Source organism: Apodemus sylvaticus, chromosome 7 (genome assembly GCF_947179515.1).
Source record: "Apodemus sylvaticus chromosome 7, mApoSyl1.1, whole genome shotgun sequence".
Taxonomy (NCBI): Eukaryota; Metazoa; Chordata; class Mammalia; order Rodentia; family Muridae; genus Apodemus; species Apodemus sylvaticus.
This window is the reverse complement of record NC_067478.1, coordinates 4,196,281-4,210,191: the sequence shown is the minus strand read 5'-3', so window position 1 is coordinate 4,210,191 and position 13,911 is coordinate 4,196,281. Positions and strand designations below refer to the sequence as shown.

Genomic DNA, 13,911 nt, shown 5'->3' with positions numbered 1-13,911 from the left:
ACTGAAATGTCATGTTCCACCCACACTTCTCTCTGCCCCCCTCCCACCTCCTCCTCTACACACATGCCCTGGGTCACTCTTGCAAGCCACTTCCAGTGGACTTAATGACTCCAAAGTCATTGAACAGCTTGACCTGTAGCTGTGAGATAGGATGATAGGTACTGATATCAGAGATAAGGACTTGGAAGTGAGGGACTTTAGTCTTGTAATGCTGGGTTTGTGGTCTGGAGCAAGCTGTGGGTCTAGCCTGGGGTGTTCATTGTCTCCTTCTAGTTGAAGGGTTTGTGGTCTGGAGCAAGCTGTGGGTCTAGCCTGGGGTGTTCATTGTCTCCTTCTAGTTGAAGGCACCGCTGTAGGAGATGACACTGTGCCCTTGGTACTTAACTGGTGGGTGTGCCCATGCATCAGGGGAGGACTTGGAGGCATCCAAGTGGCTGCGTGTGTTCATGAGCCCTCGAAGACACCACAGGAACTCTCCTGTCAGCTCTCAAGTGAATCGGGGCAGTGACTGAAAACGTATCAATTTCAGATGTTTGGGCAACATTTATCTTGAAATATTGACACAAATGATTCTTCATGAAGTCAAAACGTATCATCTTTTCTAGAGATAGGCTCTCTGCCAGTGACATGCTGCAGGTCCGGAAGGTGATGGAACATGTCTATGAGAAGATTATCAACCTGGATAACGAGTCCCAAACCACCAGCTCTTCTAATAATGAAAAACCAGAGCAGGAGAAGGAGGAGGATATCGCTGTGTTGGCAGAGGAGAAAATTGAACTTCTGTGCCAGGACCAGGTGAGTGGACCTCAAGGCGTGGCTCCGTCTCCCTGCAGAGACCCATATGGTCACACACCGTGTGCTTAGCGGTCTGAAGCTGCCGGGCGGGCGGGCCTCTGAGGTGTCTCTTCGAAAGGCTCATCACCTGATACTCCTCTGCACCTGAGGGGAGGGAGGGAGGGAGGGAGGGAGGGAGGCGCTCAGGAAGAGGACAGATTTCCAGATGCTCACAGTAGGGATGTGCTGGGTAAACTGGGCAAGGTCGTCTTGACTTGCAGGGTGGTATCTGTCACAGTAAAGAACTTGGAGTAGAGGCGGGTGGAGAAGAGATGGAATTACTACATCCAAGATAAGCGCCCTGTCTGTTATCAGGCAGGGCTGGGCTGGAGCTCCTGGCAAGCAGCAGAGGTCCACACTTCAGATTCCATGTTGTGGAAGCAAAAATCAGGCTCCTGGGCACAGTGAGGAGCCGGCCGGGCCAGCTGGCAGAGTGCCTGTTCAGGAAGCCTTTAGCTGCTAGTGCCGTTGATGTTCTCAATGCGCTTTGGCTCTTCAGGTTTTGGACCCAAATATGGACCTTCGGACAGTAAAGCACTTCATATGGAAGAGTGGTGGGGACCTCACCCTCCATTACCGTCAGAAGTCCACGTGAAGGGTGGGCCATGCGCCTGGGTTCTTCACCAGCCACCTTCCTCTGTGGCCCCACGAGTCGTCGTCGTAGGAAGCCCACCATGTCCTACGGAGCCAGACCTCCACCGGCCAATTGGTGACGTGACTAACGGAGATGTAATATAGAACCAGGCTCCACGCATAGATAAGGTGTCCCCAGGGGCTCAGAGTGCAAGGACAAAAAAGCCCCTGGCACTGTCCTGGGAGATGTACAGAGAATCTACAACAGGCCAGTGCAGACTTGGCTGACTCCTTTTGAAGGACCCACCTTTGTCTCCTAGCACTTGTTAGAGAACATCTGCGGGCCACACTGCTCACCGTGTTTCAATCTCAAACCCACAGCTCTGCAGCTTTCCCAAGTACACTCCACTCATGCAGGACTATGAAGGCTTCTTCCAAAATTGTCATTACAAAAAAAAAGAAAAAATCAAGTTGTTTTCACCATGTAAGAGTTATTTTTAATGGAAATCACTGTTGCACAATTCAAGAGCCAGCCCATTTCCTAAGAAATGACCATGATGGGCTACTTTTGAAATACCGCATCTCAGCTACACTCTTGTAGAAAGACCTTTGCAGCACTCGGACCTGCCAGCTGCAACAGCCTGTGCTGCAGTGCTGCCCATAGTGTCCTGGCTGTACAAGGATAGCCTGTCCTGACAGCCCTCGCAGCTGCGACCGCTCCTTCCGCCAGCATCGTCTTCCTCACAGGCAGAGCCAGCGAGAACCACAAAAACCACAGCATCCTGCTCTGGGTGAGCAGCACGACAAGTGTCAGGACTTACGACCATGCTGAAGTTTCAGTTTCATTCAAATGCTACCTAAAGTTTATGTTACTAGAGTAAAAAGATCTCACAGTGAGTTGGTTTGATATTTATATTGTGGTCCATGTTTGTTTTTCCAGTTTTATACACGGGCTTTTGTTACGCCTTCGTCCAGGTCTTTCCGCTGTCTTTCTAACAGTCAAAAGCTTCCATAGACTCACTTGGATCTTGTACAGAATATTAACTTATTGGGGATAAACACTTCAACTTTTGGCAAAAATATACTTTGGATTCTTCCCAAGGTCATTTACATTGAGACAGACGAATGGTCCAGCCTGGGAGACCGCAGGAGATGAACCTCTGAGCACAGCAGAAGGAAGCACACGTGCCTTGGGGAGCTTCCTCCGTCCAGCTGCCCCTGCCTGTGTGTGGTCTGTCCCCACAGGAGCAGGGGGACGGGGCCTGGGCAAGGAAGGTATCTTCTAGACCTCACAGGTCCTGCTGGGGACAGGGACAGCTGAGGGGCCCAGATCCGTCCCTGTCCCTTACAAGCTGAGGCACTACTCCATAAAACTGCGGGACACAGACATGCCATGGCGTCCACACACACCCCTGGGGTTAGCCCTTCTCCCTCCAGAGCAGCTGCTCCTTTTCTACACGAGTCCTTTATATCTGTGTTGCACAGAGCGCACTTTTGCTGCATATTTCTTAGTGATAGCTGTAAAGGAAAAGCGGGGCGGGACGGGGTTTGCAGGAGGGGCTCTGAGCAGGGTTGGCTGCTGGCTCGCTGGCGCAGTGCTGATCCACAGGCGGCTGTGCCCGTGCCCCTATGGAGAACGTACCCCAGCATGGTTGTACCTTTCCCCTCTAGTCAAAAATCAGTACTAAGTTTCCAGAAAATTGGACAGTCTGCAATGCCAAAAGGGTCAGGGTCTGTATTTCAAGTTGTATAGAATAAAGCTTTAGTTACAAATACTTCATTGTGCCAGACATGTTTATTTTTTTTACTTGTCACTTTCCCCATAGAAGATTACAGGGAAAGGAACATCTGGGGGGTTCATACTTGAATAGCATCAACATCCGTCTCACCCCACTTATGGGGTCCTGGGGAGCAGACCCTTCCAATGAGGGCATCCGGGTATCAGAATGCCTAACGACAGAACTAAATTGAGCTGGCCCCAGAGCAGCCCCGTGGGAAGCCATGTTGTACCGCTGCAGGCCTCTTGGTGGCACTGTGGGGGGGTGGACTGGGGGGAGGGTGACAGGCCTGGCTGTAAATGTATTCCTAGTGCTGGGTTGCATTTGCCCACTGTACTATTTGGCCTATGCTTCCTGTTACAGAGTCCTTGGCTTAACAGCCCAAGAGCCCTGAACCGACAGTTCATGGTCTGGGACAAAGAGGCTGAAAAACAAGACCAAAGACAGCATATTGCATATGACTAGCAAAGACCATGGGGCTGGAGCTGCGGGGGCCATGCCTGGCGCCATCTGTAGCAAGGCAGCAGCGCAGATGTCCTCTCAGAGCCTGAGCCTCTAAAGGCACCTTTCCCTTACACTGAGGACAGATGGGAGGGAACTTTACCAACTCTCATCCATCTCTCCAGGGGAAGAAACCAGGGTGTGACGGTAAGCGTAGTTTGACCTGTCTACCAGAGCCAGCTGTACCTGTGTACTCAGAGCCTGTTGTCTGCGTGTGAAGGCCGAAAGGAGAGATCACAGGATACAAAAACTGGAGGGTATGCTCCCTGGCACCTTCCCGGGGGCTAGTGTACAGCTAGCAGAGGTAGATCCCTCTGACGGGCCTAGAATTTCCCATCCTAGACATAAAGTGGCCAAGTATACTACCTCTCATCCAGTGTAAGGATCAGAGTGAGGAAGGGCATTTGGACTCGGGGTCCTCCTCCGTCCAGGTGTGGCTGCTGTGGACACAGCCTCTTGTCCCTCACCCCACCTTCACATGGATATCGTGTTGGGGCCTGCTGCCTCCCTCCTTCCCCATGAGGTGTCAATGCTTCACTGACAGTCTCAATTCCGTCTCCTGCCTCTACAGAGGCTCCCTTCAATCCAGGACCATGTCTGTACTCTAGCAAAGCCCGTGCCTCACTAGAGGCTGCAGCCTAGAGAACTACAGCTAAGCCACACCAAATATCACCAGGGGTGTTCTCACAGCCCAGGCTCAGGGTCTGGGGTAGCCTGGGCTTGGCTGGCTCTCCCCTCAGTCTCTGCCCTACAGTCCAGGCTGGCCGTGTCTGCTGGCTCCTCAGTCTGTGCTTCCAGCAGCTCTGCAGACAGCCCTTCTTCAGGTGAGGCCGCAGATGTGAGGCCATCGGGGAGAGTCAGCTGGGGCAGATGGTCCGCCTGGGCCTGGGCGCCTGGGCTGTCTGGGAAAGAGATCTCAAACTCTGATCCTGACCACGTGGCTTCACCTGAAACATAAGGTGGGACTGAGGAGACCCGCACTCAGTGATTACCCTGCAGCCCAGGCCTTGGTGAAGAGTTAGAGGTCAGTCATGTGAACCTCTAACCCACCTGGGGAATTCGGGGCAACCCTCCCCAAACACAGGATTTCTCAGATGGTGTCACTGAAGGTCACTTACCGCCCCGCTCATGAGAACTGCTGCTGGAACCAATGTCCTCTGGTCCTGAGGCTGAAACAGCTGTGGAGGTCAGCACTGTGGAAGATGACAGGCTGGGGCACACGCTTGTATTGCTGCTGTCCAGGAGAGACATGCCTGACACATCCAGGAAACCTGGAGAGGGAAAGCAAACCCAGTTCTTTGCTCACATAAAACCCCAACTACTGGCAATGTCTTCCCCTCTGCCATATTCCTAGAGTACCTAACTCGTCCTAAGCCCCACAGATACCCTCCCTCAACCCCATCAAGACTGCGGCCACCTGTCTCTGAGTGACAGGAGCCGCCCAGAGTTGAACATCCTGGGGTAACACCATGGCGGTGGGCCCAGAGCCTGCTTTACCCCTAATTGCCAAGTTGCCCAGAGTGGGCCTCCTCTACTCTGGACTGGACTGAGAGAGGTTGGCGGGTCCTGAGGAACACTGGGACACTGCTGTGCATGTCCAGCTGTGAGCCTGTAGCCCACTTTAGCATCAGGGCTCTAGGGACCGCAGCCTCTTCCGGGACCTGCCCCATACCTGGGTCCATGACCCGCTGCACTGGAGGTGGGGGTTGAAGCGGGATCTCCACGGCATGCAGGCGTCCCCCACAGTCAGCAGCACCCTGGCCAGGACTCCCAGAGCCAAGGAGCTGTCCTTCCACAAAGCTACCGGGGACCTGTGGTAGGGCCTAGAGGGGCCAGGAAAGGACAAACTGAGGGTTAGGTCAGTGTCTAGAAATGTCCAGTGCAGAGCGCTCCACTTCAACCTGACTGCAGCCCACCCTCCTTGGCAAGCATCACCCTTCCTCCCTGAGAGTGATGGGGTACTCGCATGCATGCACAGTAGGGAAGCTTTCTGACGCTCCCTGAGGGGATTCTCAGGTAACCACAGATACTGCCCCTGTCTCTGAACCTCCCTTGAATCCAGATAGATGCACATGGGGACCACGCAGCCTCCCACGTCCAGCGCTGGCCTGGCAGCCCCTACCTCACGGCGGCATAAGGTTCTACCTGTTTCTGGGTCGCAGTTTCCCACTCACAAATGACCACCTGTGCCTTCCTCCACTGGAGGGCCATAGAGCCAAAGCATGTTTTACTCCAGCAGAGCCTCTCTGCTTCTACATGCCAGAAGCAGATGGGCCCCCTAAAGTCAAGGCCCTCACAGGCCCACAGTGTTTCTTGGGTCCTTAGATAGCCTTCAGGTGGCAGGCCCAATGCCCCAGACAGTCCTCTCTTCCCTGGCCCGACAGGTGCTCCCGCATACCTCCATGTAGTCACTCTGCCTGGAACCCAACTCTGGGCCAGAAGAGTCCTGAGGGATGGGCCATGGTGGTGGGGCAGCAAGAGGAAAGGCACTAAGCGGTGGGGTCTTAGCTGGAGTGCCAGGTGGGGAGGAGCCGCCAGGTGGCTTCTTGTGCTGGCTTGAGGGCTGCGTTGGGATCCGGTGCAGGTACCCGTAACCAATGCCACACCCCAGACTGTGGAAGGCCGGATGTGTTCCATCAGGGCGGTCCTCACCTCAACCCTCCCTATCCGTATACCACCCCCACCCACCACCGGCTACTACAACTGAGCCAGGACCCAGGCCAAGGATGAGCCTCAGGGCTCTGGGGTCCGGGCTGTTTCCTCCAAGGGATGCCAGAAGCCCATGCCCGCTGGGCCAGCCCCCCCCCCCCACCTAGCCCTGTAGCCCTCTGACCCCAGGAAGTACCTGCCCTCTCCACCCCAGGCTGCATTGGGAGTCACAGTCACCTCCCGGCAGGAGTCGGACTCAGAGTTATACACCATCAGCTTCAGCGGCTTCCCCTCATGGGCCTCAATGAGAGTAAAGAAGTCTTCCGACTAGGAGAAAGACAGTGGCGGGGTGTTCCCAGCACTGAGACACATGCACAACACGTCTGCCCACAGCCCCTCAGGGGACTTGGGAGCGGGCACACTATGGGCTCTTTACCTCCTGGAGAATCTGGTCGGAGCCAACTATGTAGTCTGTGTACGGGCACAGGCCGGCCAAGGCAGCTGGTGAAGAGGGCTCCACATCCTGAGGTGAGAACGATAAACTAAGGCTCATTGCTAAGCAGAGAAGACACTCCTGTAGGGAGGAGGACACTTGTCCTCTATCGCCCTCAAGGGGCCTCAAGCAAGACTCCATCACAGGACCCAAGTTTCTTCCTTCCCCCAAGTTACAGCCTGGTGAGCAGACAGTAGCGGTGGCAGCTGCACACAGTCCAGAATCTAGCCCAAAGCTGCACTGCCCTGGGGGCCCCAGGCCTGTGCCGGGGAAACATTACTGAACCTCTCTAGACCCCAGCACTTGGGAGGCCCAGGCAAGTAGATCTTTCTGAGTTCAAGGCCGGCCAGACCTACATAGGGAGTTCCAGGTCAGCCAGAGCTACATAGTGAGACCCTGTTTAAAGAAAGCCATCCCCCTGCCGAGACCGTTTATGGCAGAGTGAAGTGTAAGCCTGGGGTCCTGGGTTTCGATCCCAGCAGCCATGAAAAAGTCAGGACAGCAGCATTCAGCGAGGACACTATCTCAAAATGGTGTAGAGTGGGGCTGGAGAGATGGCTCAGCGGTTAAGAGTATTGACAGCTCTTCTGGAGGTCCTGAGTTCAATTCCCAGCAACCACATGGTGGCTCACAACCATTTGTAATGAGATCTGGGTTATCTGAAGACAGCTACAGTGTACTTAGATATAATAATAAATAAATCTTTTTATTTACTTATTATACTTGCACTTACACAAAATTGGGGGGTGGAGGGTATCAAGTTAGCTCAGCAGGTAAAGTTACGTGGCCAAAGGCCCGGCAACCTGAGTTCACTTGTCTTACTGCCTGAGCCCAGCCTCTGATAGACTGGAACTAGGCACAAGGATCCGTCATTTCTTCCCTGGAAAACTGCTGGAGCATGAGTCTCTGACACATGGCCTGTGGCAGGTGCAGCCAAGGACAGCTACTAACACAGTCCAACCCAAAGCCATAAACAACTAACCATAAACTACTAAAATGGCTCCATTAATCGGGTGTTCACCTCACCTCTACCCAAGTTCAAGCTCCAGAACACAGGTGGTATGCACTTGTAACTGGCTGGGGAGGGGGAGATGGGCAGCCCCCAGGAGCTCAGTGCCAGGCACGTAGTCTAACTGCTGAGCTGGGGCCAGAGCCTGTCTCAGAGGAGGTCAACAAGATTCCCAATGATGTCACCCAGATCTATCCTGGCCTCCACAGGCTCACACAACATGAGCACGTGTCCACAGGCACATACCATATGAGCACATGTCCATAGGCACATACAACGTAAGTCTGTGTCCCATGTCAGGTGTGCGTGTCCATCTGAGACCCAATGCTAGCATCCAGGGCAGCTCAATTACTGAGATTCACTCGTGTATCTGCTATAAAGCAACAGGCCAGAGAAACTACTAGGTCTTCTTTATCTATCCCACCTGGAACAGCACTAAACACTGCAGCAGGCTTCTAGGGGTTCATGCTGGCCCACCCTTCAAATAAGGAACAAAGCCACGGGCTGCACCGGCAGCTCAGAGGTCAGGCACTGGCAGCTCGAGCAGGAGACCCACGGATCCCCACCACCCACACAGCAACTCACAACCATCTGCAACTCCAGTCTCAGGGGACTCAAGGTCCTCTTGTGGCCCCCAGGGGCACTGCGTATATGTGGTGCACAGACATACATGCCAATAAAATGCCCATATATATAAAGTGATACAATTTAAAAGAAAGAAACTAAGGTATGGAGTTAAGAATGCCTAAGGTGGAGAGACGGCGCAGCGGTTAAGAGCACTCACTGCCTGCTCCTCCGAAGGTCCTGGGTTCAAATCCCAGCAACCACATGGTGGCTCAAAACCATCTATAATGAGATCTGACTCCCTCTTCTGGTAGCTGAATACAGCTACTATGTACTTATTTATAATAATAAATCTTTTTTAAAAAATGCCCAAGGTTGCCTGGTGTACTGACACACACTTTTAATCCCAGCACTGAGGAGACAGAGGTTAGTGGGTCTCTGCAGGTTCACGGCCAGTCTGGCTACACATAGTGAATTCCAGGCCAGTCAGGGTTACATAGTGAGACCCTGTCCCCAAAAAACAATAGAAACAAGCATGCCCAAGGTCACACGGCTAACAAAAGCACCCATCTGCTGTCCTCTGAGGACACTCGAACAAAACTAGCCGCCACAGCACTGCCCTCTGATCCCTGCCCCACCCACTGGCCCTGGCCATCCTGCTCCTGTCCCAGGCCCCGCCCATTCCACACGCCCTGCCAGGACTCACCAGCACGTGCCAAACGTGCTCGCTGGCCCTGCGGAAGCTGCAGAAGCGCACGCTGGCTCCCAGCAGGCCCTGGCCACCCCACATGTTGCTGGGCACCACCTCCACCTCGCGAACCTTCATGGTCTTCATGTTGAATACCTCAAGCTTCACCGGTTTCTCCACGTTGGCCTTCAGGAGTGCCTTCAGAGTGTCGTTCTCCTTGTTCTGCAGGGACAGGGAGGAGCGGGCTCCGTCGTCGGAGACCTCCGTCGGAGACCTCACCGCTTGGTGAGGAGACTTGGACGGGTGAGGGCCTGAGAGGCCAGGCTGAGGGCGATCTGAGCCGATCGCTGAGCCTAGCTTCCAAGGCTCGGTTAGGGCCTTCAGCCATGATGGTCACCACCCGGCCACCACCCAGCTCCAGCACCACCCAGTTCAGGCACCCCAAGCTTTGGTCCCCGAGACTTCCAGAAAACTAACAAAGCAAGCAAAAGGCCTCTTAGGGCCATGTCCTAAGGCCTCATAGGCCTTGAAAGGCAGCCTTCTTAGGCCTGGTGGCCACCTCCAAATGTCCCTCTGTGGGCCTAATCTACCCAGGAAGAATAAAAGGCAGAAGCTAAAGGGGGGCAGCCTGTTTTGATGTGGGGAGCCTCACCAGCCTCGAGTGCCCGATGGTGATGATGAAGTCGAAGTAGGGCTCCAGGCCGGCCTGCTGCGCCGGCGAGTTCTCCTGTACCTGTCACAGGGAAGAGGTGAGGAGTCACAGCCTAGACACGGCTCACACAGGCTCAAGGAGCCCAGCCCCACCTTGGGGCAGCAGAGAGGACTCACCTCTGTGCAGACTGCTCTGCTCACCCACCTCCCCACTCGCCTCCTTCCCAGACACAAGTTTCCTCTGAGGAAAAGACTTCCCGACTCTGATACACAAATGCTTCCAGAAAGGACTCCAATAGCCCTGGGAGTAAGGGGCACCTGGAGAATACCACCCCCTACCCCGAAACGGGGCTGGAGCCTAGGAGGCTGAAGGGATTGGGCAGGAAAGCCCAGACATGCAGGAGAAATGCAGCCAGGCCTCGCTATAAGGGCTGGGCCAGGCAGCCTATGGCCAGATCCTAAAGAGCCCAGTCCCTGGGCAGCAGCCTAGCTCCAGTCAAGCGGGCAGGGACAGCCAGACAGGGAAGGGCCAGGACCGTGCGCTCAGCTGCACCCAGCCACAGCTCTGCTCTCGGTGCTCCCCCGCCCACTGAGTGCTCCCGCCCCTCTCAATTACTAACTTACTGCTGCCTCCAAAGTACAGCCAGCCAGCTCCCCCATCACAAGCTGTACCAGGAACACATTGCCCAGCCCCACCTACAGGGCCTTGCTCAAACAAGGCAACAGATAGATATCCGGTGTGTATGTGGTGTGCCTATGGGGGTCAGAAGAGGACCCCGGGTCCCCTGGAGCTGGAGTTACAGGCAGATGTGAACAACCCAATGGTATGACCTTGGTGTGTGCATTCATGAGCTCTCGCACACGCATGCACATGACACCAGGAACTAAGCCCTTGCCGTCTAGGAGGCAGGTGTCCGTACCTGCTGAGCCGTCTCCTCAGTTCATTGTGTTTTTGAGATAAAAGCCTTGATGTATAACGCAAGCCGGCCTCAAACTTGCAGTCCTCCTGCCTTTACCTCTAAACACCCCACTCCACATCGCTCTTTATGGCCTTCCTTCTCTCAAGTTTGGCTTCCAAATATAAGTACTTTGTCCACCATGTTATTTCTAGTGCCCGAAGTTCTGCCTGCCATAGAGTATATGTTCAAAAACATGTCTATAGCAAGGTATACTGGTGCACACTGTAATTGTGATGCTCTGGAAGAAGCAGGAGGATCAGGAGTTCAAGGCCATCCTTGGCTACATAAGATCCTGTATCAAAAACAAACAAACAAACAAACAAACAAGGGACTAGAGAGATGGTCAGCAGTTAGAAGAGCCTATTGCTCTGTCTGTCAGACGGCCTGGGTTCAGTTCCCAGCATCCAAGTGTGGCAGCTCCCAAATGCCTGTAACTCCAACTCAAAGGGATCTGAAACCTCTGGTTTGTACACTCACGTGCACAAAAACAACACATACACTGAAATACATCTCCGTAACAGGTTCTCATCCTCTGACCAGATCAACCTGTTCCCCTTCAAGTCTTGCCTTCTCCCCGTCCACCACCACAACCTCACTTTCCACTGCCCTTGTACAAATATCCTGAACTCCTGTCTTCTCACGAACCTGCTTTAAAACACTCCTGGCTGGAAGCATTCCAGTGTCTGCCAATCCCCAAGCGCACATCGTGTCGCTTCTGGTCTGTGAAGCCAAAGTGGCTCTCTGACTAGGAACCGCTTCCTAGCCCTGGCTTCCTGGCCCACACCAGCCTTCCTTTGACATAGACCAGAAGGCATTGTGGCTCAGGAGGCTGATGGATTTCTGTAGGATCCAGCCCCACCAAGTCTACATAACACATTCCAGGCCACTCAGGGATACATGAGACCACCGCAAAAAAAAAAAAAAATAAATAAATAAATAAATAATAATAATAATTTAAAAGAGGCCGAGAAAAAGCAGCTGAGAGTTTGAGAACAGCTTGCGCTAAGTACTAAAATCCTGTCTCAAGGAATGGCGGCAGGCAGGCTGACCCAACAGCCTGACAACCTGACAAACCTGCCCGCCTCCACACAGCTCTGCGTCTACCTGCTTTGCAAGGGGGCAAAATAGGGAAGCTGAATTCAAAGATCTTCCTATCCCCAACTCCATACTGCTCTCTTTATCAACCAGACTATACTTCCCAGAAGCCTGTTCGCTCGTACCTCCCTGCAAGTGACACGTAGGGCCCCATGCAAGTCTCAGGTGTTTTACTCTGGGATCCCAATGCCCACCCTGGCTCCAGTCATTCTGACCATCTCACCCCTCTTCAGCAGCCTTCCCAAAGCTCACGAGCTCCCCAAGCCCCTTGCAATGCGCCTTACAGAAGGAGCCTCGGATCTTGGACGCGCTGGGCCTCGCAAGGCATGCGGGGAGATCACTGCAAGTCTCGGACTGTGCAACCCTCCCTGGTGACCGCCCACCACCCCGGCTCACCCCGTGCAGATGGAAGCCCTCGCCGCCCGCCGGCTGCTCGCTGCTTGCCCCTAGCCCCATGGCTGCCCTCTCCCTCTGCTGCGTGGCCGGGTCACGTGGGACCAGGCCACGCCCTCCCGGATGTCACAGTTCATAGCAACAGGCCGCCCGGCCAGGTTGCCAAGGACGCGCGCGCCTTGGACTTCCGGCCGTGAGCTGGGCTGCGAATTGGGCGGCCGGAGCTGAGAATCCCGCTCAGCCGGGCATCACCTGAGCCGGCCTGCAGCCATGAGCAGCGATGACTCCTCCCTCATGGTGCGTGAGCGCTGGGCCGCCTGCGCCCTGGGCTACTTCTGCCGTCTGGACAGCTCTGCCCTGCACTGCCTCTCCGCTCTCTGGCCTTTTCTGCTCTGGGGTTACCTCTCTGCTTTCCCTGGCCGTCTGCCCTTGGGCCGTCTGCCACACCATCCACCCTGCTGCTTGCCCTCCGCCATCTGTACTCTTGGGCCACTTCCACCCTCAACGACCTCTACCCCTCTGTCCACTACTCTGGCAGCCTCCAGAAGTCCTTCCGTCTTCCACAGCTCCCTTGTTTCTTTTTTTTTTTTTTTTAATTTTTCTTTTGTTTACAGTTTCGGAGGGTGGGTCTGTTTGTTTGTTTGTTTGCTTGCTTTCGAGATAGGGTTTTTCTGTGTAGCCCTGGCTGTCCTGGAACTCACTCTGTAGACCAGGCTGGCCTCGAACTCAGAAATCCGCCTGCCTCTGCCTCCCAAGTGCTGGGATTACAGGTGTGCGCCACCACCAGGCTCCAGCTCCCTAACCAATGCATTCCTCCCAGGGTCCTCTGCATCCCTAGCCTCAAATTAGTACCCAGATCTGATCCCATCCCCCAAGCTAAGCTCATGTCTGTCAAGTTTATCACATCTGCCTACCACCTAAGCCTCTTCTGTGTCCCATTGCATTGGATGCTATGAGGTCTGTGCCCATCTCCCAACCCTAGTCCTAATCCAACAAGAAGTGTCAGCTTCCAAAAGTCTCCAAGGTTCACCTAAGCAGGAGCCACCATGTCTCCCCTAGACACCTCCGGCCTGGTTTCTCTACATGGCCTCTTTGCACCAGCACTACCGCGAGACACTACCAGTGCGCCACCCACAGCCTCCCTCACCTCACTGCATGCAACTGCCAGAGTCGTTTCTTTAGAATATATACATTTGAGGTAACCGAGGACCTGCCTCAGTTCCTGGAATATGCACCAAGCCCTGACGGCCATATAACAGGAGGTAGATGCCTTTAATCCTAGCACCGGAGCGGCGGGGAAGGAGGGTCAGAAACTCAAGGTTGTTGAGTTTGAGGCCAGTCTGGGATACATGAACACGAGGCTCTGCCAAAAGTAGTTTTAGAAATCTGAAAACTTCACTCCCCTACTTAAAGCCATTCCTACTGCTTCCTGTTTCTTACCCTGTGGTGATATCTAGGCTCTTTCCAATGGCCCATGAGGCTTTTACGACCTAACCACATCTATCCCCAACTCAACACCCACAAACCTTAGAGGAAGTGAGCCTTTGCTTTGAAGTCTCAGCCCCGGTGGCTGTGTGATCTCTGTGGGCTCTGTCCCCCTGGGCCTGTGAAAGGTTCTGAGGTGCGTGTGGTGGTGGAGGCGGAGACCCCAACACGCCCCCTAGCTTATCGCTCTAGATCGGTTTAATTGTTCCAGCGACTGCTCCCAAGTCCTCTTCCTTCCG

The 13,911-nt window shown here is 54.2% G+C and overlaps 3 protein-coding genes across 4 annotated transcripts in view; 2 read left to right on the top strand and 1 right to left on the bottom strand.

Annotated features, from left to right (window-relative positions):
• Window positions 1-3,182, top strand: part of Wdr48 (WD repeat domain 48) — a 33,309-nt gene extending 30,127 nt beyond the window's left edge. For both annotated transcript variants that reach the window (XM_052186974.1, XM_052186973.1), the window contains exons 18-19: window positions 606-795; window positions 1,334-3,182. In XM_052186974.1, coding sequence (XP_052042934.1) covers window positions 606-795; window positions 1,334-1,429 — 286 coding nt within the window. In that variant the 3' untranslated portion in view covers window positions 1,430-3,182. The remainder of the gene's footprint in view (window positions 1-605; window positions 796-1,333) is intronic.
• A 1-nt stretch (window position 3,183) lies between these two features.
• On the bottom strand, window positions 3,184-12,287 carry Gorasp1 (golgi reassembly stacking protein 1). Its single transcript, XM_052186977.1, has 9 exons — window positions 12,191-12,287; window positions 9,742-9,822; window positions 9,108-9,311; window positions 6,772-6,858; window positions 6,532-6,662; window positions 6,085-6,298; window positions 5,359-5,509; window positions 4,805-4,957; window positions 3,184-4,633 (listed from the first exon to the last, which is right to left on the bottom strand). Exons 1-9 carry the CDS (start codon window positions 12,248-12,250, stop codon window positions 4,371-4,373), a joined length of 1,344 nt encoding a protein of 447 aa, XP_052042937.1. The 5' UTR covers window positions 12,251-12,287; the 3' UTR covers window positions 3,184-4,370.
• A 94-nt stretch (window positions 12,288-12,381) lies between these two features.
• Window positions 12,382-13,911, top strand: part of Ttc21a (tetratricopeptide repeat domain 21A) — a 34,837-nt gene continuing 33,307 nt past the window's right edge. The window contains exon 1 of the mRNA XM_052186972.1: window positions 12,382-12,484. Within this exon, the coding sequence (XP_052042932.1) occupies window positions 12,458-12,484 (27 nt within the window). The 5' untranslated portion in view covers window positions 12,382-12,457. The remainder of the gene's footprint in view (window positions 12,485-13,911) is intronic.

Excerpts from the sequence above, each read along its gene's own strand:
- Gorasp1 (XM_052186977.1), bottom strand. The coding sequence starts at position 12,250 with ATGGGGCTAGGGGCAAGCAGCGAGCAGCCGGCGGGCGGCGAGGGCTTC. Across the intron at positions 9,823-12,190 it reads AGGGCTTCCATCTGCACGGG|GTACAGGAGAACTCGCCGGC; the intron begins GTGAGCCGGGGT and ends TCCCTGTGACAG. Across the intron at positions 4,958-5,358 it reads GCAGCGGGTCATGGACCCAG|GTTTCCTGGATGTGTCAGGC; the intron begins GTATGGGGCAGG and ends TTCCCTCTCCAG.